Below are 20,056 nucleotides of genomic sequence, written 5' to 3'. Positions count from 1 at the left end.
AAGTAATTTGCTACCTACAGAGATCAGGCTAATGTCTCTTTAGTTACCACACTAAATCAATCATCAATCAACCAATAAATTGACTTATTTAAAGAAATAACAGAGAAAAAAATACAGAACATCTTTAAAAAATCACATACATAACCTTCCGTAGTTTATTTCTTGTTAATAATTAAGTTTTCCCCGTTTTCCCGAGGAATTGATATCTCTGAATTGGCTCTGCTGGTTATTTGTGTAGGCGGAATCATATTCGATTCATACATTGCTTTCCTCACGTGAATCATAATTTGTTGTATATGAAAATAATGAAAGACCGTCCAGTAATAGAATTACTATTTTTCAGAAAGTGACTAGGTTTCACGACCGCATTGAGAGCCAGTCAAGTGGAGACGCGGCATTTTGTATTTTGCCGTTTTTCGAACTCGTCTGTTTCCTCTTTTTCGGCCTTATTTTTCGTTAGCGGCAACAGTCAAAACAACTAATAAAGATGGCTTTGATGCTAGTGTCAGTTTGTTTAGTTTTGTTTGAAGGAAAAGGATAGTCTAGATGTACGAATTATTCATAATATAAATCTGGAATTGATTCTGAAAAAGGTGATGCATATTAGATAGAAAAATAAGCAGCACGGATTTCATTTTACAAGGTATTTGCTATTTCAGGCTGGTAAAGTTCTAGGCTAGGCCCAACTGATTCAATAGGCTAGTTTGAGTGGTCAGCCATAGACCATGAACTATGAATTCCTTCAGTTGATTGAACTTGTTGGTGAAAAATAACTACCCAGCATTTGGTAAATAGTTTGCTATTCATATTATGGACTTATAAATAAAATGAGCATAGGCCTACCACTCAATGCCTTTTTTATGCTAGGCTATCTCCAAATGTAGCCTAATAGTCATTTTTGCTGCAAATGAATTCACCCAAACTCTATATATACCAATTCAGGGTATATATTTGCACTTTGGGGGGTGAAGGTAACATTTAAACTTACCTCTCATTTCCATCAGAAATAAACTAGCCTAACCAGTGTTTTTAATTTCTCACTGCTAACAGCACTGCAGGATCACCTTGAGGAATAGTTTCCCAATAGGAGATTATAGCATTGTAGACAGCACATCATTTGCACTGGATTTTGAGTAGACTTAATTGATAATTGTTCCAGCTTAGGTCTGCTTTTATGGGCTTTTCTTAGCTAATTTATCTATTGTGGGGTGATTTCCTGTAATAGCAGATTTTTTTGGCATGAATATAGGCTATAATAAGTTGGAGAGAATAGTCCTGAGATTGAATAGCCTAGTCCTGTTCAGGATTTTGGCTCTTATTGGTAGAGGAGCATCACTGAGTAGATAACCATTTTGTAAGATGGGCTGAGGATTGCAAAAGGTCTTCTTTCATACTAGAGGTCCCAAGGGCTTCTTGCCATCTGGTTCTAAGCTGGCTTGAGCACTTCATATATACTTAGGAAAATATGTTAGTTCCAATCCTGCACTGGTTTGAGGATCATTGCTTGTCCTAAGGCCATAAAGATTTCAAGGATTCAAAGAATATGAAAATTGCAAGTTGTAATTTAAAAAAAAACATCTATCATGTCAATATTTTAACTGATAAATCCAGAGGCTTTAAACTTGACTAATTAGGAGTTTCATAAACTCATATTCCTGGGATAGGAAATATGAAATTAGGTAGGCTAATATAGAATTTGTTTATGCAGGCAGAAAGAATTGGGTGTATAGACAATGGGTAGGGCTAATGATTAATAAGGAAGTTGCTATCTCTTGTTAAGGTTGGGAAGGTATTGATAGGCTTATTGAATACTAGTTGCTCATTTTAGCAACTAGTATTAGTTGCTAAATGACAGTCATAGTAGTATATGCCCATGTAGAATCAATTTGATAGTAGTAGTGACTCAGATGAATTTTACTTACAACTACAGGAACAAAGAGAGAGGACCCCAGGTAGAAATATGGTACTTTTATGAGGGGATTCTAATGCCCAGGTCAATAGAATTAGGGATATATGATATCATAGCATAGGTAAATTTGGTGTAGGAGAAGAAAACATTAATGGTTACATACTGCTGAAGTTTTTCAGGTATAACAATTTAATTATGACAAATACAGTATTTGATCTTAAAATGGTCCACAAGTTAACATGGTATTCACATAATGGTAAGACAGCAAACCTTATTGATTATGATATTGTAAACCAAGGACTACAGGATCCATACAAGATATTAGAAAGTGTAGAAGTGTTGTTGATGCTAAAAATGTTAAAAAAAAATCTAAAACTGAAATTTAGGAAGGGTAGTTACCTTCTGAGAAGCTATAATGCTGGTAGACCAAGGGATAGGAGTTTCAGAGAATCTCTCAAGGAACAGTTGAATAGACCAGGGATTCTAAAATTTGAATATGTAGAGGATTGATAGAATAAGATTAAGAAGTTGCTGTTGATGTCTTATGGAAGAAAGCTAGGTATGTCTGCAGAGGTGCTTGTACAATAATTATTTGAGCAATAGATTACATGAAAATAAAAGGAAGTAGAAAAAGAAAATATGAAAGAGGTGTTATGTGGAGACCAGGAATAAAATTGCTGAAGAACTGGCAGACACAGCAAGATGGCATATAAGTAAAAGATTGCATTGACATAATAAAAAAAAATGAGTAGGAATAGTAAATCTAGACTAGTCCCAGTTAAAGATAAAACAGGGCCTCAATTAGTGGTAAGGAAAGAGTTAGTGAGTGTTTATTATACTTGGGAAGAGCATAAGATGCTATTTTTTTTGTGACTATTTCATATCTGTGCCATGTAAAAATATTTCACATTTTTGATGATGGGTTCTTTGCTAATTTTGGGGTTGAGTTGTTAAAAATAAAACTTTAAGGAATGTTTACAGTCTAGATTTGACCTGACAAGGTTTTTTGAAGTATCATGTCAGGAGAGCACTGGCCTTTGATGACCTGAGACAAACTGTGTGCTCTAAAAGTGAAATTTTCAGAAATAGGTCGGTGGTACAAATAATGGTAGCACTGTTAGGTTATCCTCTCTTATGATCTAAATGGTATAATACTAAAACTTTTATTTCATTGCACTCAGAAATTTTTAGATAAATTCAAAGAAGGCACTGCCTTTCCATGACAAAAATATGACAGATCAAAATAGGGATGAAACCTTTTAATCAACAGTGAACCTAATATAAAATTTTAACTGAATATTTTGGACACATATATAGTGTCCATCATTAGTAGTAAAACTAAAACTACAAAATCTATACCCAATAAACTAATTACATATAGTTTATTACTCTCGTTTTTTTTATGCAATAGCAGAAGCAAATCTCCTTGACCTTTTTCGTTCTGGTTCAGTAGATTTATCTGAAATATAAGGTGGACAGAGGTCAAAGCTCTTGGATGAACTGAGATTTTCTTTATTTGACCTCAGTAAATTATCATAAATTGAATTCAATCCAAATTCACTTTTGTCTCTGTTTATTGAATTATTTTCAAATAATTTTTTTTTAATTTCAATTGTTTCCCTGAAAATTTGCTTCAAACCTTGGTCCCTAGAAATCAAAGAGACATTCACAAATAAAAAAAAGTGATTTGGGTAAAAATGATTTGGGTTATGATAGAGCTGATGTGAAATCTCCAGGTTAGGAATTTTGCTTTAAGGATGATGAAATAGAATTATGATGTTGTAGTAATCTCATTTTCAAATTTTGGTTAGTATGTCTCACATAAGAGCTTCCACAAGTACATGGGATTTTATAAACCCCACTTGGCTGCTCTATAGAAGTTTAATCCTTTCCAGAATTTAAAAAGCTTGCCAAAGTATTACTACGTCTTAAAGCTACCTTCAAATCACTATTTTGTAAAATTCTTTCAAGTTTTTCCCTCAGCCCTAGAACACATGGTAAAGAACAAAAAACATCTACCTGCTATTTCAGATTACATAAAAAAAAACTAGTTTTTTTAACTGAAAGTAAGGAGCGACATTAAAACTTAAAACGAACAGAAATTACTCCGTATATGAAATGGGTTGTCCCCTCTGCAATCCCTCGCTCTTTACGCCAAAGTTTGACTCTTTGCCACAATTCTGCTTTTTAATACAATTAAAAGCTTTAGCGTAAAGAGCGAGGGATTGCGGAGGGGACAACCCATTTCATATACGGAGTAATTTCTGTTCGTTTTAAGTTTTAATGTCGCTCCTTACTTTCAGTTAAAAAAGCTAGTTTTTTTTTATATAATTTCTGAACGTTTTTGAATTAATGCATGTTTGATTTTGGCTCTCCACACATAAATTATTAAAATGAAATTTGCATATTAATTCCTTTTTTGGCTAAATGGCTTTCTCTTAGTTTTGATCAGACGATTTTGAGAAATAAGGGATGGGAAAGGAGGCCTAGTTGCCATGCAATTTTTCGGTTACATAAAAAGGTAACTATAAATTTTGATTTTTAACGAATTTTTCTATTAGTAAAAAATATATGTAACTTAAGAATTATCTTACGTAACAAACTTTTATATTCTTTAATTTTTATTATGTATATGAGAGGGTTTGTACCCTCGTTAATACCTCGTTCTTTACACTAAATCGTAAGTTTTGTCCCAATTCTTTAAGAATGACCCCTGAATCAGAAAGGCCATAGAACAAATAGTTGAAATTACTAAAAATACTATAGCATAAAGAGTGAGGTATTTATCTCCTCCTAAATACCTCGCTCTTTATGCTAAAGTATTTTTAGAACCCCTCATATGCGTAATAATTTCTGTTCGTTTTAAGTTTCAATGCTATTCTTTACTTTCAGTTGAAAAAAAACTTTTCCATGTTGATTTTTTCATTGTTTTTTTTATAGTAATTTTAGAAAATCCTGCGCCCTTTTCATTGAATTTCTGTTCCCCCATGACATATTTCTCCATGGAAAGATCCTCCCACATAGGGGGATTAAGTCATTCCCAAAGACATAGTTATTATGGTTTTTGACTATGCAGAACAAAACGGCTATCTCAAAATTTTGATCTGTTGACTTTGGAAAAAAATGAGCGTGGGAGGGGGCCTAGGTGCTCTCCAATTTTTTGGTCACTTAAAAAGGGCACTAGAACTTTTCATTTCCGTCAGAATGAGCCCTCTTGCGACATTCTAGGACCACTTGGTCGATACGATGACCCCTGGGGAAAAAAACAAAAAAAAACAAACAAATAAACACGCACCCGTGGTTTGTCTTCTGGCAAAAAATACGAAATTCCACATTTTTGTAGATAGGAGCTTGTAAATTTTACTACAGGGTTCTCTGATACGCCGAATGCCATTGTGTGATTTTCGTTAAGATTCTGTGACTTTTAGGGGGTGTTTCCCCCTATTTCTAAAATAAGGCAAATTTTCTCAGGCTCGTAACTTTTGATGACAAAGACTAAATTTGATGAAACGTACATATTTAAAATCAGCATGAAACTCTGATTCTTTTGATGTATATTTTAGCATCAAAATTCCGTTTTTTAGAGTTTCGTCTACTGTTGAGCCGGGTCGCTCCTTACTACAGTTCGTTACCACGAACTGTTTGAAAAGAAAATAATTCGGTATTTCGGAGCTTCTGACATTATTACTCCTTTGCGGAAGTTAGGCTCAAAATTGGAAAAGGATTGTATTTTTTCTCTGGGCCCCTTCCACCTCTTAGTTCGTTTATTTTCCCGTTAGTTTTCACCTGTTTTCGCTTTACAGTTGTATTATCTCTTAGCAGTTCTTTCGTTAGTTGAGTTATGGTTGTGGTATATATGTTTTATCGCTCGTATAGTTGTGTTATTTTCAAATTATACTCCATAATAGAGAGGCTCTGAACACCCAGCATTGTATATTAAGCTCTGAATTTGACGTTTTTTTTCTAACGTGACCAGATTCGTCCTGCGCCCTGCGCCCTTTTCATTAAATTTTTCTTCCCCCATGGCATATTTCTTCAAAGAAAGATCCTCCCACCTAGCCCCCTCCCCCAACCCTACCCCCAAAACCAAAAAAATCCCCCTGAAAACGTCTGTACACTTTCCAATAACCATTATTATATGTAAACACTGGTCGAAGTTTGTAACTTGTAGCCCCTCCCCCAGGGACTGTGGGGGAGTAAGTCATCCCCAAAGACATAGTTATTATGGTTTTCGACTATGCTGAACAAAATGGCTATCTCAGAATTTTGATCCGTTGACTTTGGGAAAAAATGAGCGTGGGAGGGGGCCTAGATGCCCTCCAATTTTTTTGGTCACTTAAAAAGAGCACTAGAACTTTTCATTTCCGTTAGAATGAGCCCTCTTGCGACATTCTAGGACCACTTGGTCGATACGATGACCCCTGGGAAAAAACAAAACAAAAAACAAACAAATAAACACGTACCCATGATTTGTCTTCTTGCAAAAAATACAAAATTCCACATTTTTGTAGATAGGAACTTGAAACTTCTACAGTAGGGTTCTCTGATACGCTGAATCTGATGGTGTTATTTTTGTTTAGATCGTACGACTTTTGGGGGGTGTTTTCCCCTATTTTCCTAAATAAGGCAAATTTTCTCAGGCTCGTAACTTTTGATGGGTAAGACTAAACTTGATGAAACTTATATATTTAAAATCAGCATTAAAAAGCGATTCTTTTGATGTAGCTATTGATATCAAAATTCAATTTTTTAGAGTTTTGGTTACTATCTAGCCGGATCGCTCCTTACTACAGTTCGTTACCACGAACTGTTTGATTACCACGAACTGTTTGATACATCTAATGAACTGGAACCAAAAAGGTCAAGGAGATTTGCTTCTGCTGTTGCATTGAAAAATAATGAGAGCAATAAACTATATGTAATTAGTTTATTGGGTATAAATTTTGTTGTTTTAATTGATGTTTTTTAGTTTTTTACTGCTGATGATGGGCATTGTATATGTGTCTGAAATATTCAGTTAAAATTTTATATTTGATTCACTGTCGATTAAAAGGTTTCATCCCTATTTTGAACAGTTATATTTTTGTAAGAAATCTTTTTATTGATTGCATTTTCAGAGAACATCCATGTTAACTGCACTCCTTCCTTCATAATGCCTTGTTATCCCCAGACTATATGCAAATGTTGCTGATCTTTTTTTCATATTGACTTTGAATGGCATTTTAACCAGTTTTTGATGAATAATAAGTACAAACATAACAATGTAAATGAGCAAACTTTTGGATATAAGCATGATGAGGTGGGGGGGGGGGATGCTTAAAACAGAAGCAACTGTAAGAAAAATCCATTGAAAGTTTGTCAACTTGGCCTAAAATTATTTTGACAGTTATCTGCAGTGTACAGGGGAGGATTGTTTTTGATGCAGTAAGTCTTGTAGCACACAACTTATGGAGGTACAAATAATTATTCTCAAATAAAGGTTGACTCAGCTCAAACGTTTGATTGGATGTATATTAATTTTTAAGGCAGTTGACTAGGCTTCAGTGCATCTTCTGTTGAAAAAATACTAAATTGTTTGATTTAAATTAGATGCAGGACTTCGGCTTAAATTATGGATTACCTAACAGATAGGTTGCAGAAAGCTATGTGTGGCAAGGTGCTATCTGAGGAGTGTAATGGTTTGATTGGAATCCTACAGGCTAGCTACTTGGCCAATTTTATTTTCTGTTTATTAATAATTTGCCTCAGGCAACCCAACATAGCACAAGTAAAACGTTTGGAGATGGTGATGGTGGTAAAATGTTTGGAGCTTGAACCATTGGACAAATTTAACTTTGTAAAGCCTTTGGCGCTATTTACCCTGCTAATATTAAGACTGTTTGTTGTTTTGTTGGGTCACAATGGGACACATCAGATTGTGAGTCTGAAGCTATACTTGCTAGATCATAAACTAGGCCCTATGATATATTAATATAATGAATGAGCTCTGCATGGGGCCTGGACAAGCATTGGGACTTGGGTGGTTGCCCCACTTCACCATCCCCTTGCGCCAGTCCTAGTTTCAGTGAAATGTATTGCAATTTCTAAACAGCTAGATAGGGATCTCCTTTAATGAAAAGTGGTATATAGGAACATAGCATTTGTAGTTTTAGTATGGCATGTTGTCTTATTAGTTTTTATTAGTTATTAGTATTAGTATTAGTTGTCTTATAAGTTTTTTATTTATTTGAGAAGCCTATGGATTATTCTATTTTTAATTCAAATAAATAAATAGATAGCATTTTCTGTATATGATGAAGCAATTCTTTTATTATAATGTTTGGTGCAGAAGAGGGGTTAAACTGCACTGCTACTCAAATGGTGCCCAAGGAAAGTGTTTCAGGCTTCATTTTGGGTTTGCCATATCCTTAGTTCTAAAGGTCTTTTATTAAAAAAGAGCATTAAGTGACCAAATTTTCGTTTGCTATTTTATTTCTTTATTATGTCAAAATACTCCAAATTTTAAATGATGAATGTTTTGTTATCTTTTGAAATTAGCTGAGTTTTGAGTAACAGATTTTAGCATGCATTTAGTTGAAACTGGCCTCACAGATAAAAGTTAGTAATTGACATTTTACAGAATATAGGCAGAGGTAACCCATATTTTTAGAGAATGTCACTATGAATTTATAAATTTATGCTAAGCAAGTGGTTAGATACTAATATCTTATTTATATAAAGTATCACAATTAATCAAGTTGGTTTCAGAATGGTTCAAGTAAGATTAATGTGTTAAATTCTGTTTTGTTGCTTTCTTTTGGTTTTATATAAGTTGGAAAAAGATAACAAAGAAATGGTCTCAATTTGAAATTTCATCTAAAGTATTTTATTTCCTCTATGCAGATCATGGACCATCAGTAAATCATAAAAGCTTTGTAAGATGGCCAGTGTTGATGAGCCATTAGCTGTGACTGAATTTATGAATAGTGCCCTTGTGTGTTGGCTTAACAGTTTCTCCAAGAATGGGAAATCTGAGAAAGAGTTGGATTATCTGGATTTGGCCAATGGTCCATTTTTAGAGGAAGTTTTAAACCAAATGTAAGTATTCTTGTTTTTTTTTTTTTTATGAAATTATGAAACTTCAAAATTTTGATGATAAACAATGTGAGGTTAGTGTAGTATGAAAAAGTGGCATTAAAACAAACTGACAGAAATTATCCTGGGTATGATGGGGGGCTGCAATCCACCTCAACTCTCCTTCTATTACAATGCTTTGTGACAAATTTATTAGTAGTTGCTTTTAGAATTTCTGATTCAAATGTTTTCAAACTCAGTAAATAAAACTCTCAAAATTTCCAACTGGCAAAATTTGATGAACTTCAGGATTTTCTCAAGTATTTATCTTGGCTTTCTAAAATCAAACTTTAGTATAAAGAGTGGACAGTTGAAGGAGGATAGTTTGTTCATATATAAGATAATCTATGTTTCTAAGTTTTTACATTTTTTTTTGCTTCAACTGGAACGAACTAGTTTTGTTTTTAATACCATAGTTGGGATTATCCTAATAGTTTATTTTTATTACCATAGTCAGTGTTATCCTAATTAGCATGGGAGGGGTGTTTTCCCCCCATCAAGCAATTGCTGTTAACCTGTAAGTTAAACTTTAATGGAACAATGCTTTATGGATAAAAGTTTGTGTGGTGTGATTTGTTTATGCAAGAAATGGCATTTTCCTGAATTTGAGATAGATGTTTTATCTCCATTAAAAGTACAGCCTTTATAATAAAAGTCAAGTTTTATTGCTGTGTTTTAATATAAAAATGTCAGTTTCTGACTAAGATCTAGTGTTAAGCAAGACCCCTGTGAACCTAGTAGTAAAACCCCTCTCCCCTCCTGTAAACGTATAATTCAAGCTTAGTTTTAAATAAGTATATTTATCCAAATGAAGGGAAGCTAGGGACATTTTCTCCTGTACTCCAAAATTGACTTGAAGGACCAGACATTAAAAATTTGAAAATTGTTGTCTTAAATTTCGCTTTTGAGGCTTTAGCTCTACCCCATTCATAAAAGTAGATTCATCCCCCCCCCTGACAGTTGACGTGCAATTTGGCATTATAGTTTAGCACTTATAAATTGGTTATCAGAGAAAGTCTCCAACAACAATTGATCTTGTATGGAAGAGTATACATGTTTAGAAATAGATATGCTACTGATGGGAGGGACTAAGGGCCCTGACAGTTGAAGAGGATATAAATAGATTTTTGAATAGCTGTATAGTGGCAGCTATTTCCGAGTTTTTCCTCAGTAGTGTTTTAGCTCGTTTTGTGGCAAAATTGTTTAATTGTGGCATAGAGTCCTCGAAGTTTAAATTGTTTTCAGTATAGAGCAAATGTTGCTCTGGCCTATAGAAGGCATGGGCGGTATTATCTCTTCACCTGTTTGTGGTAATTTCTTTTCGTTTTGAGTTTGACTTGATTGTTCATTGTAAATTTGGTTTGTTTTGGGCCTCATTAATTTATTAAAGGTATTTTCCGTTTGTTTTCAGTTTGAATTTTTATTTGACTTTATTTCTTCTCGTCTTAAAAGATTGGTTACTGGCGAATATTGATTGACCATTTCATTATAAAAATCTTATTGTGTCATTATAAAGGGCTTATTGTGTTATATTTTGTTTTAACTACTTGTTTTTTTAGTTAGATTGATAGAGAACCTCTTTATTAAAAACAGTTCTGGTTTGTTGTATAAAAATAGCACTTAGTGAATCAATCCAACCGGATTAGTTTGCAGTCGAAGTTCCCTTTAACTTTTATCACCTGAAATGTTAAGCAGAATTACATAAAAGTAAGAATATTTCGCATTTAGAATCAATATAACCACGTTTTCATGGCACTTGATAAATACCAAGTGCCATATAGCGATCACAAATTCTGTTGGTCCCGGTTTTGCTAGTTTAAGCACTTCCAGATAAGCTAGGACGACGAAATTTCGCAGGCGCATCAGGAACCAGACTAGATTAAATTAGAAAAAGTTTCTCTCGTTTCAACAGGTTCGACCATCTGGTGGGGGGAGAGTGGGGGATGGTTAATTCGGAAAAATTAGAAAAAATGAGGTATTTTTAACTTACGAACCTTGTGATCGGATCTTAATGAAATTTGAAATTTAGAAGAATATCGTGTGTCAGAGCTCTCATTTTAAATCTCGACCGGATCTGGTGGCATTTGGGGGAGTTGGAGGGGGGAACCTAAAATCTTGGAAAACGCTTTGAGCGGAGGGATCGGGATTAATTATGGAAAATTAGAAAAAATGAGGTATTTTTAACCTACGAAGGAGTAATCAGATTATAATGAAATTTGATATTTAGAAGGATATCGTGTCTCAGAGCTCTTATTTTAAATCCTGATCGGATACGGTAATATTGGAAGGAGTTGGTGGGGAAAACCTTAAATATTGGAATACACTTAGAGTGGAGGGATCGGGACGAAACTTGGTAGGAAAAATAGGCACGAGTCCTAGATTCCGAATCAAACCCGTTCTGGCTTTGATATAGCCAGAACGGATTCGCTCTCTTTGGGGGAGTTGGGGGGAGGGTTAATTCTGAAAAATTAGAAAAAATGAGGTATTTTTAACTTGCAAAGGATCGATCGGGTCTTTATGAAATTTTATATTTAGATTGACCTCGTTACTCAGATCTCTTATTTAAATCCCGACCGGATCCAGTGTCATTGGGGGGAGTCGGGGGAACCGGAAATCTTGGAAAACGCTTAGAGCGGAGAGATCAGGATGAAACTTGCTGGGAAGAATAAGCACAAGCTCTAGATACGCGATTGATATAACCAGACCGAATCCGCTCTTTTGGGGGAGTTGGAGGGGTGTTAATTCCGAAAAACTAGAAAATTTGAGGTATTTTTTAATTTGATACTTAGAAGAAACTCATGTCTAAGAAGCTCTTATCTTAAATCCCGATCAGATCTGCTGACATAGGGGGGATTTGGAGGAGGAAACCGGAAATCTTGGAAAGCGCTTAGAGTGGAGAGATCGGGATGAAACTTGGTGGGTAGAATACGCAAATGTCGTAGGTAGATGATTTGCGTAACCCGACTGGATCCACTCTCTTTGGGGCCCTTTAGGCTGTTAACTTACACCCTTAGCCACATCTGAGATGTTATAGATTTGCCTTTTTGACAGATACTAACACTGTCTTTTGATTTACATCTTTGATGAGAGGTTATGAAATTGGGTTTAGACTTCCTCTGGTTTGAAGAATGTTTGACAACAACAATAGTACTGATGTTTTTACACATTTTGAAGCTCTACCATAGCTCACTTACAGCAAAGCTATTGTAAACAGTTAACTTCTATTTGGCAGCATTTAAAGACCTTGCGGTTTGGCATTATTTGATGCTGTAAGTTAAAAGCATCCAATTTATTTCCTTTTCCACGTCAATGAACTTGATTTCGAGGTTTTTTTCTTGTCAATTTTGTTCTTTTTTATTATGTGAGTAAGAGCACATAGTTTCGTGATTAATGATTTTGTCAAATTGGATCATGTATTGCCTAGTAGCGTGCGTCGTTGTCATTCACCTTTCAATTGACGAGGTTTTGGATCTGTCTCCGCTGTGAACTTGCGTTGACATAACTGATACCTGCTTATACAAGCGGGGAGAGGGTAGCGTTCGGTCTTAAGGTTGATTCAAACAAGCTCAGCTAGAAAATAATGAAAATAATACACTAATCGGAATATTTTCTTCGAAAAGAATGTGTAAAATATACCCCCTCCTCCGCAGTTAAATTCTCCATTGTAATATACCAGCGCCTAAGCGTTAAGAGAATTTCTCCTCAGTATAAATTTCAAGTACCAAGAAACTCTTGGTACTAAAACCCTTTTGAGGTCTTTTAGTTTTCGCCTTTTGGTAAATTATGTTGGTCTCTCTCCTATAAGTCAGACTTGTGCGCTTCAGCTAGGTATGGAGGGGGGCTTTGGGCCTAGTTTTTTGCCAAGATCTCGAAATTTTACGGATTTATCATCCTAGTATCTTATATCATCAAGATGTTTGCCTGTTTGTGCGTTATTTTGGTTTACCACACCCTAAAGTAAGTTGCTAAGTGCCTACTGGGACCATACCCTTCTAAAGTTTGGCTTTGCTTTTACGATAAAGGGTGAAGTAAAGCAGAATCGTCTTCTGCCTGTAGAATAACCGAGAATGGAATTCATGACGTATGAAAACAAGAAGGGAAATAATAAATGAAGAGAGAAAAATCATATAGGTGAAAAAACGAGGATTTTGTCAACCAGTAGCAAAATATGAAGTTGAAAATCAAGCAAATATTTCGACAAGGACCTCCGCCAAGTCGTCCTCAGTGCTAAAAAAAAGAAGAAAAAAAAAACAACAAAAAAATCTAGCCTTATTATTCATTTATGGTCAATTCATGATCGGATCAGTGTTACGTAAGGACAGGGGCGTAGCTACAGTATGTTTATTCGGGGGGGGGGGGTCAAGAAGGGATGCTATTGAAGTAGCTGCTATTCAAGTGGGTAGGGAAGAAAAGTAACTAGTTAAAAAACGCGCTACCTGACGAATTCGAAAACATTACACAATACATTATAAACAGTAAACACACGTTAAACAATCATAGATATAAGTGCTGGTACTCGGCTTTTACTCATATTGTCAGCAATGAGCTACTGCAGACGACTGTATTACAGCGTAATCAGGCTTTCGGGTGGGCGAAGGTGAATGACGTATACACTCTTTTTTCAGCCAGATTCACCTCTAATGCTCCAGTACATATCCCCCTCCACTTCTGCCAACCCCACACCCTGTACAGGATGCTCATTGCTGACAATATGGAGACACAGGAGTCTCAAAATTGAACCAAGCTCTAATCTAATAGCCCTGGGTATAGCGCTATTCATTTGCTTGTGATTTTGAATGGATTTGACTGTAAGATTTAATTTGTTTTACTGAACTTATAGTGTGCGTGATTTATAGAAATATTATTCATGATTTTCTATTAAATTGATTTGTTTGTGGGTTCGTCGATTTATATTAATAAAGAGCATTGATATCAGCGGACAAAATCCGAAGCAAAAATTAAAGGTACGCAAAAGATACAGGATAAGTAAAAGTATTACCACAGGTTGTGAAACATCACATTGTGAGATATTCCTCACATTTAAATAGCGACCGTTTTTTAAATTTGAAAGTATTCGGAAAATAAAGTTATAATTATTAACTTATCCGCTGGGCAATGTTTGACAAAGAATATCCAGAAAATCCGAATAATTATTGACACCATTGTGACAGAAACTTAAATTAATTATAAATTACCAGGGATGCCAGTTGGAAGGGAAAATTGACTCCTAGAGTTTGAAAATTACTTTCCCCTTTGTATCTTTGTTTAAAAAAAACGAACTCTAAAAAAAGAGGTTTTCTTGTATAAATCAGGGTATGGGGTGTATACATTTCCGGAGGAGGTTACATACTAATTGTCGTTTTTCCGGAGAGTGTTACACTGAATATCGTTTTATTTCTATAATTCCCTTCAAAATCAAAGCACGGCCTCCTAGTGCTGCACGATAGAACTGATAACAAAATGAAAAGAGAATGGGTTGGTACCGCTTATACGTGCACAAAAAAAGATTCTAAATTGTGAAAAAATATAATATTTTGTTTGCATCCACTTTATTCTGAGTAGACATTTCGTACAGTATGCTGATGTAGAGATAAAAGTCCCACGTCGCCTCTATCGACCACGTCCCTTCACTGACCAAATTTTCAACCCTGAATCCTAAGAACCGAAGTTTCTGTCTGTTTCGTCGACTTGCGACGTACTAATACTCTATCTTTGTTTAAAGTCATTAAAAATGTGGATTTTAATGGGAAATAGTCAAATATGCTTTTCAAAAGGAAACATTTAGTGATGCAAGGATTTATAGATTTACTGCAAGTTAAATAAGGCAAATACAAATAGTAAATTTTGCTAACCAAACTGTAAATATACACATTAAAGCAAAATTTTCCTGTAGTAGCTCGAGAGGATATGGTATCTGCGGCATAGACGGAATTCCAGCAGTTAGATTGGGGAAGGGGGGGGGGGTACAAATCTGGGGTAAGGTATACCCTTCAGGAGAAAGGGAGAGGTTTCAGGGGGGCTCCTCAGAAAATTTGTGAAAAATACAGGCGTAAACGTGTTTTTAAGCTGTACACAATGCATAATAAACAATACACACACACACATCAAACAAACATAAAGTTAAGCTGGAAGTTCTGCTTCCCTACCCGTTCGGTGGTGGAGGCTCACCTACGGATTCTCAGGGTCCGGCGTGCATGTCACGTATCTGTTTTTTTCATTTACCTTGCCCTATCAAACTAGAAACAAAACTATTGCTTTCGCAATTTTCGCCGTATTAATGTTAATTCAGTAAAAGATAATCTGAAATGTACTGTCTCTTCCCCTCTAACGACGTTTATGTCTCTGTTCCTATGCCTATTTCTTGATGTTCCTATTGTAGTCATTCATTGTGTCTGCTCCCATTTATCTGGATGCCGTACCTTCTTAATCATCACACTGTTCATCACTGACCGAAGTCAGCAAGATGAGTCTCGAAGGGGTTGGGGGTGACTATTTTGAGGCTTGAAACTGACGCTTTGCACCCACATGGCACAGGATCAGTATTTCAAGAAAGCCATTTCAAAACGTCCTGAATAGATTCCGAAGCTGCGCCGAAATAAAATTCAGTGGGGGCGGACACAATTACGTTGGCGATGATGATCCACCGGTAACGCCGAAAAATTATCGGCGGCGCGCCATCAATTGATCAGCGTTTGTTCTATTTTTACATTTTTTTTTTGGCTACTTTTAAAAGTTTTGAAAACTGAATCGGTATTAGATTTTATCGGATTTCGGTTCACAATTCCTTTTTAGCTTCATTACTATGACCGAACCACAGACAAAATAAGGACGAGATATCAATATAAACTTCTCACAAAAGTTCCTCTTAACCCAAATTATCGACAGTGAGACCTTAAACTGCCTGATATTTGAATTAATCGGACAAAGGTGATTTAAAATCTAGTCTAAATTAAGCTCGAAAATTTGAATTAGATAAATTTACTTGCACCATAAATCCATGGATAATTTATGACACCTCGATGGAATCTGATCTTTATATCTTACTTCATACCAGAAGTTCCTGGTCTTGCAACCTGCAGTCCACTTCTTTGAATACCCCATCTCTCAACCCCTCACTCTCTACGCTACAGAAGTTATTGTTTATTATTGCTTCAAGATTGAATCCTCTCACTTAAGAGTGATTAAGAGTAAAACCTTTAGAATTGAACATATCAACTAACTGCTTTGATAATGAAAGAGTGTATGTATTCTCCTTCCCATCTCAGCAATTAAGATACTGCGGTCGTGGACGTACTGGAAAATGCTGGGTAAAAATATCAAACGATCAACGCTTTACTTAAGTATATAGAATTTAATATTTGATTTTTTTTTTTTTTACTAGGTCAATTTTCAGAAAACTGAGCATGTTGTTCTTTAAGAACTGTTCGTTCCCAGGTGTTAGAAGAAATAGGAGCAACATCTTGTAAAGAAAAATACTATACTATTAGATTTTTAAATCTTGCTTTAAATTTCAGAATTTAATTGAAGTTTTAAATTCCCTATTTTATCGATCTTCAGACAGTTTGAGGCGGCAGGATAAGAAATTCAAAACATTTATCTAAGAATAAACTTTATCACTCTCCTTTAAAGCTTTGACAAGCTCTTAGTTATCAGGTATAAAAATAAGCTTGTTTACACGATGTGGAGCCAACGTAGAACTGAGCAGTATAGAGCTTAGCAGCAACAATCAGTCCTGCACCCTTTCTGCTGTGACACTTGTTGCCGGCAACGATAGAATATTTCTTGCCAAAGCTGTCATTCATGGCAGCTGAGTAGAATATCTTTTCCAGAAGGGAATGGTTTGATTGATTGTATCAACTAGGACGGGATCTTTTGATCTCCTGGCGTGGGCTACCAAGCCCAGATATAAATCTTCTTGACGCCAAATCACATCAACTTTTTCATCCTGTTCTACATTGTGGTTCTGACACATTATTTGATTGAGTTGCCTCATTTTTTTCATGTATGATCATGAGGAGATGTAGAGTTACTGCTATTCTGAAAAAAACCCACTAGCCGTATTCACACAACTGATTGAGGCCGCTGACGGTGCCAGAGATTACAACCTCCTCTTCATACTTTTATATGACCTCTCCTCTTCGTACAAAATAATTTCTACTGCACTAAAATGCTCCCTAAAAGTTGTAGTGGAGGGACCTGAAGTCTTGATTGGACAAAGTTAGTTTACAGGAGATGAGATGAAAGCACCTTCTGTCAGCCGCCAGCAAAAGAGGCTTAACCATTTTGCACAAGAATTCCCTTCTTGTCAGTGAACCATCGATAAGGTTCAGATGCTCATCAAAATTATTTATCTTGAATGTTTTGAAGTCCAAAAGTGCAGCAGTCACCCCTAGATCATCACTTGGGAAGCGAAAGTCAAACTTGTCTTTCACATTTTCTTTCAGAAGCAAAATACTGCTGCAGATTAACAGCAATCTGCACAATGGGCAATTGAGCATCAGGATCAAGAACCTCATCTAAATTAAAAAATCTTTTAAGGAATTCATAGCTATTTCAAATGTAAATATTTTCTAGAAGATTGTGAGAAAGACAAAGAAAGGATATATAAGTTTATTTCTTCCTCTTTGCGCATGCTTTTATGTACATATGTATAAAAACATGTTAGGTGGGGGAGAAGGGGGGCTTTATTACTTATAAATTTGTTTCACCTTGCTTTGTGGCCTTTGTAGAATAACTGCATTTTTGCATATGGTAAAACATTTATAAATAGGGTATTCGAGGAATATCATGGCTAGTCAAAACTAATTTTAACTAGAAATTTTACAGCGTAACGAAGAGGTCAGAAACATTCATTTAAATGAATCTCCAAAGTCCATCGTTGACGAGTAGATTCAAAAATAAATTGAGAGGATCCATAATTTTTGCATGTGCTGTTAGATAGCAGATTTGCATTATATTTGCCTCTCAATAATCTCTAAAATAATTCGGTGCTTGAAATTTTCGGCGACACGCCCGCGGTTGTCGGTGCGGCTTTGGAGACTCGACTGGAGGATTTAGTAAATTTGTCCCCGAGGGGATTAGATCCGTGCTGTCCCAGAGAAAAGTGTCCTAAATCATGCAAATAACACATAAGCAACAGAGGATTTATAGATATATCAAGAATTTTCAGTTTTGTATGATTTATATGATATGACTGATGCAAACTTCCAGCAAATAGCAATTTACAATTTATTAATTGTCGGTAAAGCGCAAATTAAAGTTTAGCGTAAAGAGCAAAATGTTGAGGGGCTAGAAGCGTCCCTCCTAGCAATTAGGATAACTCCTCTTCCTTTGCTTCTAAAATCGCTCAGGACTTTCTTGCAAGTAAGGCTATTTTTTCAAGTTAACTTACTCGTCTTCATTTGTATTCAATAAATAAAATATAGACCTACAAATTAAATTGAGGAGAGAGGGGGGTTGAAATGTTCAAGTGTTTTGTGTAATGTTATATGCGTCATAGATGTAAACAACAGCTAAGAGCTCATATGGCACTTGTGACGAGATCGGAAGATCCAAGAGCTCATAAGGCATGAGCTCTAGCAAAATTCTAAGAATCTATAGATTGTTTTAAAAGGAAAATCAGAGGCTTAATGCCAGTCGGCATTTAAAATAAGAGCTCTGAGACACGAGGTCCTTCTAAATATCAAAATTCTTTAAGATTTGATCACCCACTCGTAAGTTAAAAACACCTCATTTTTTCTAATTTTCCCCCTCCCTTCAGCCCCCCAGATGGTCAAATCAGGGAAAACGACTATCTAGTCAATTTGTGCAGGTCCCTGACACGCCTACCAATTTTCATTGTCCTGGCATGTCCAGAAGCACCGGACTCGACAAAGAACTAGACCCCCCTAATTCCCCCAAAGAGAGCGGATCCAGTCCGGTTACGTCAATCACGTATCTACGACATTTGCTTATTCTACCCACAAATTTTCATCCCCATCTCTCCACTCCAAGCGTTTCCCAAGATTTCCGGATTCCCCTCCAACTCCCCCCAATGTCACCAACAGCTCTGAGACATGAGTTCCTTCTAAATATCAAATCAAATTTAATTAAGATCCGGTCACCCGTTCAAAAGTTAAAAATACTTCAATTTTTTTAATTTTTCCGAATTACCACCCCCAACTCCCCTAAAGAGAGCGGATTCAGTCTGGTTATGTCAATCACGTATCTAGGACTTTTGCTTATTTTTTTCACCTAGTTTCATACCGATCTCTCCACTCTAAGCGTTCTCCAAGGTTTCTCGTTTCCCCCACCAACTCCCCCAATATCACCAGATATGGTCGGGATTTAAAATAAGAGCTCTGAGACACAAAGTCCCTCTAAATATTAAATTTCATTAAGATCTGATCACCCACGTAAGTTAATTTTTTCAATTTTTTCTCTCCCTCCGGCCCCCCAGATGGTCGAGTCAGGGAAACGACTGTCATCAAGTCAATTTGTACGGGTCCCTGACATGCCTATCAATTTTTGTCGTCCTAGCACGTCCAGAAGCACCGAGCTCGCCAAAGCACTGGAAATTCCCCCTCCCCAACTCCCCCAAAGAGAGCGAATCCGTTTCAATTATGACAATCTGTGTTTTTTCTTCCCATCAAGTCTCATCCCGATCTCTCCGCTCTAAGCGTTTTCCAAGATTTCTGTTTCAACCCTCAACCCCACTATGTCCCCGGATTCGATTTGAATTGAAAATGGAGCATCTGAGACACAAGATCTTTCTACATATCAATTTTCATTAAGATTTGATCACCTATTCGTAAGATAAAGATACCTCAATTTCCACGTTTTCCAAGATTTCCGGTTTCCCCTTCCATCTCCCCCCCAATGTCACCGGATCTGGTAAATATCAGACCTGATCACCCGTTCATAAGTTACAAATACCTCAGTTTTTCTAATTTTCTGAACTATCCTCCCCCATATCCCCCAAAGAGAGTGGATCCGGTCCGGTTATGTCAGTATCGTATCTTCGACTTGTGCTTATTCTCCCCACCAAGAATTATC

At 36.0% G+C, this 20,056-nt stretch overlaps 1 protein-coding gene across 1 annotated transcript in view; it reads left to right on the top strand.

Annotated features, from left to right (window-relative positions):
* The first annotated feature begins 467 nt into the window (after positions 1-467).
* LOC136030663 (girdin-like) overlaps positions 468-20,056 on the top strand; it is a 260,328-nt gene continuing 240,739 nt past the window's right edge. The window contains exons 1-2 of the mRNA XM_065709731.1: positions 468-643; positions 8,792-8,986. Coding sequence (XP_065565803.1) covers positions 8,829-8,986 — 158 coding nt within the window. The 5' untranslated portion in view covers positions 468-643; positions 8,792-8,828. The remainder of the gene's footprint in view (positions 644-8,791; positions 8,987-20,056) is intronic.

The sequence above is a fragment of the Artemia franciscana genome, chromosome 8 (assembly GCF_032884065.1).
Source record: "Artemia franciscana chromosome 8, ASM3288406v1, whole genome shotgun sequence".
Classification (NCBI taxonomy): domain Eukaryota; kingdom Metazoa; phylum Arthropoda; class Branchiopoda; order Anostraca; family Artemiidae; genus Artemia; species Artemia franciscana.
Note: the sequence above shows the minus strand (reverse complement) of the source record. Positions and strands in the feature narration are given on the sequence as shown.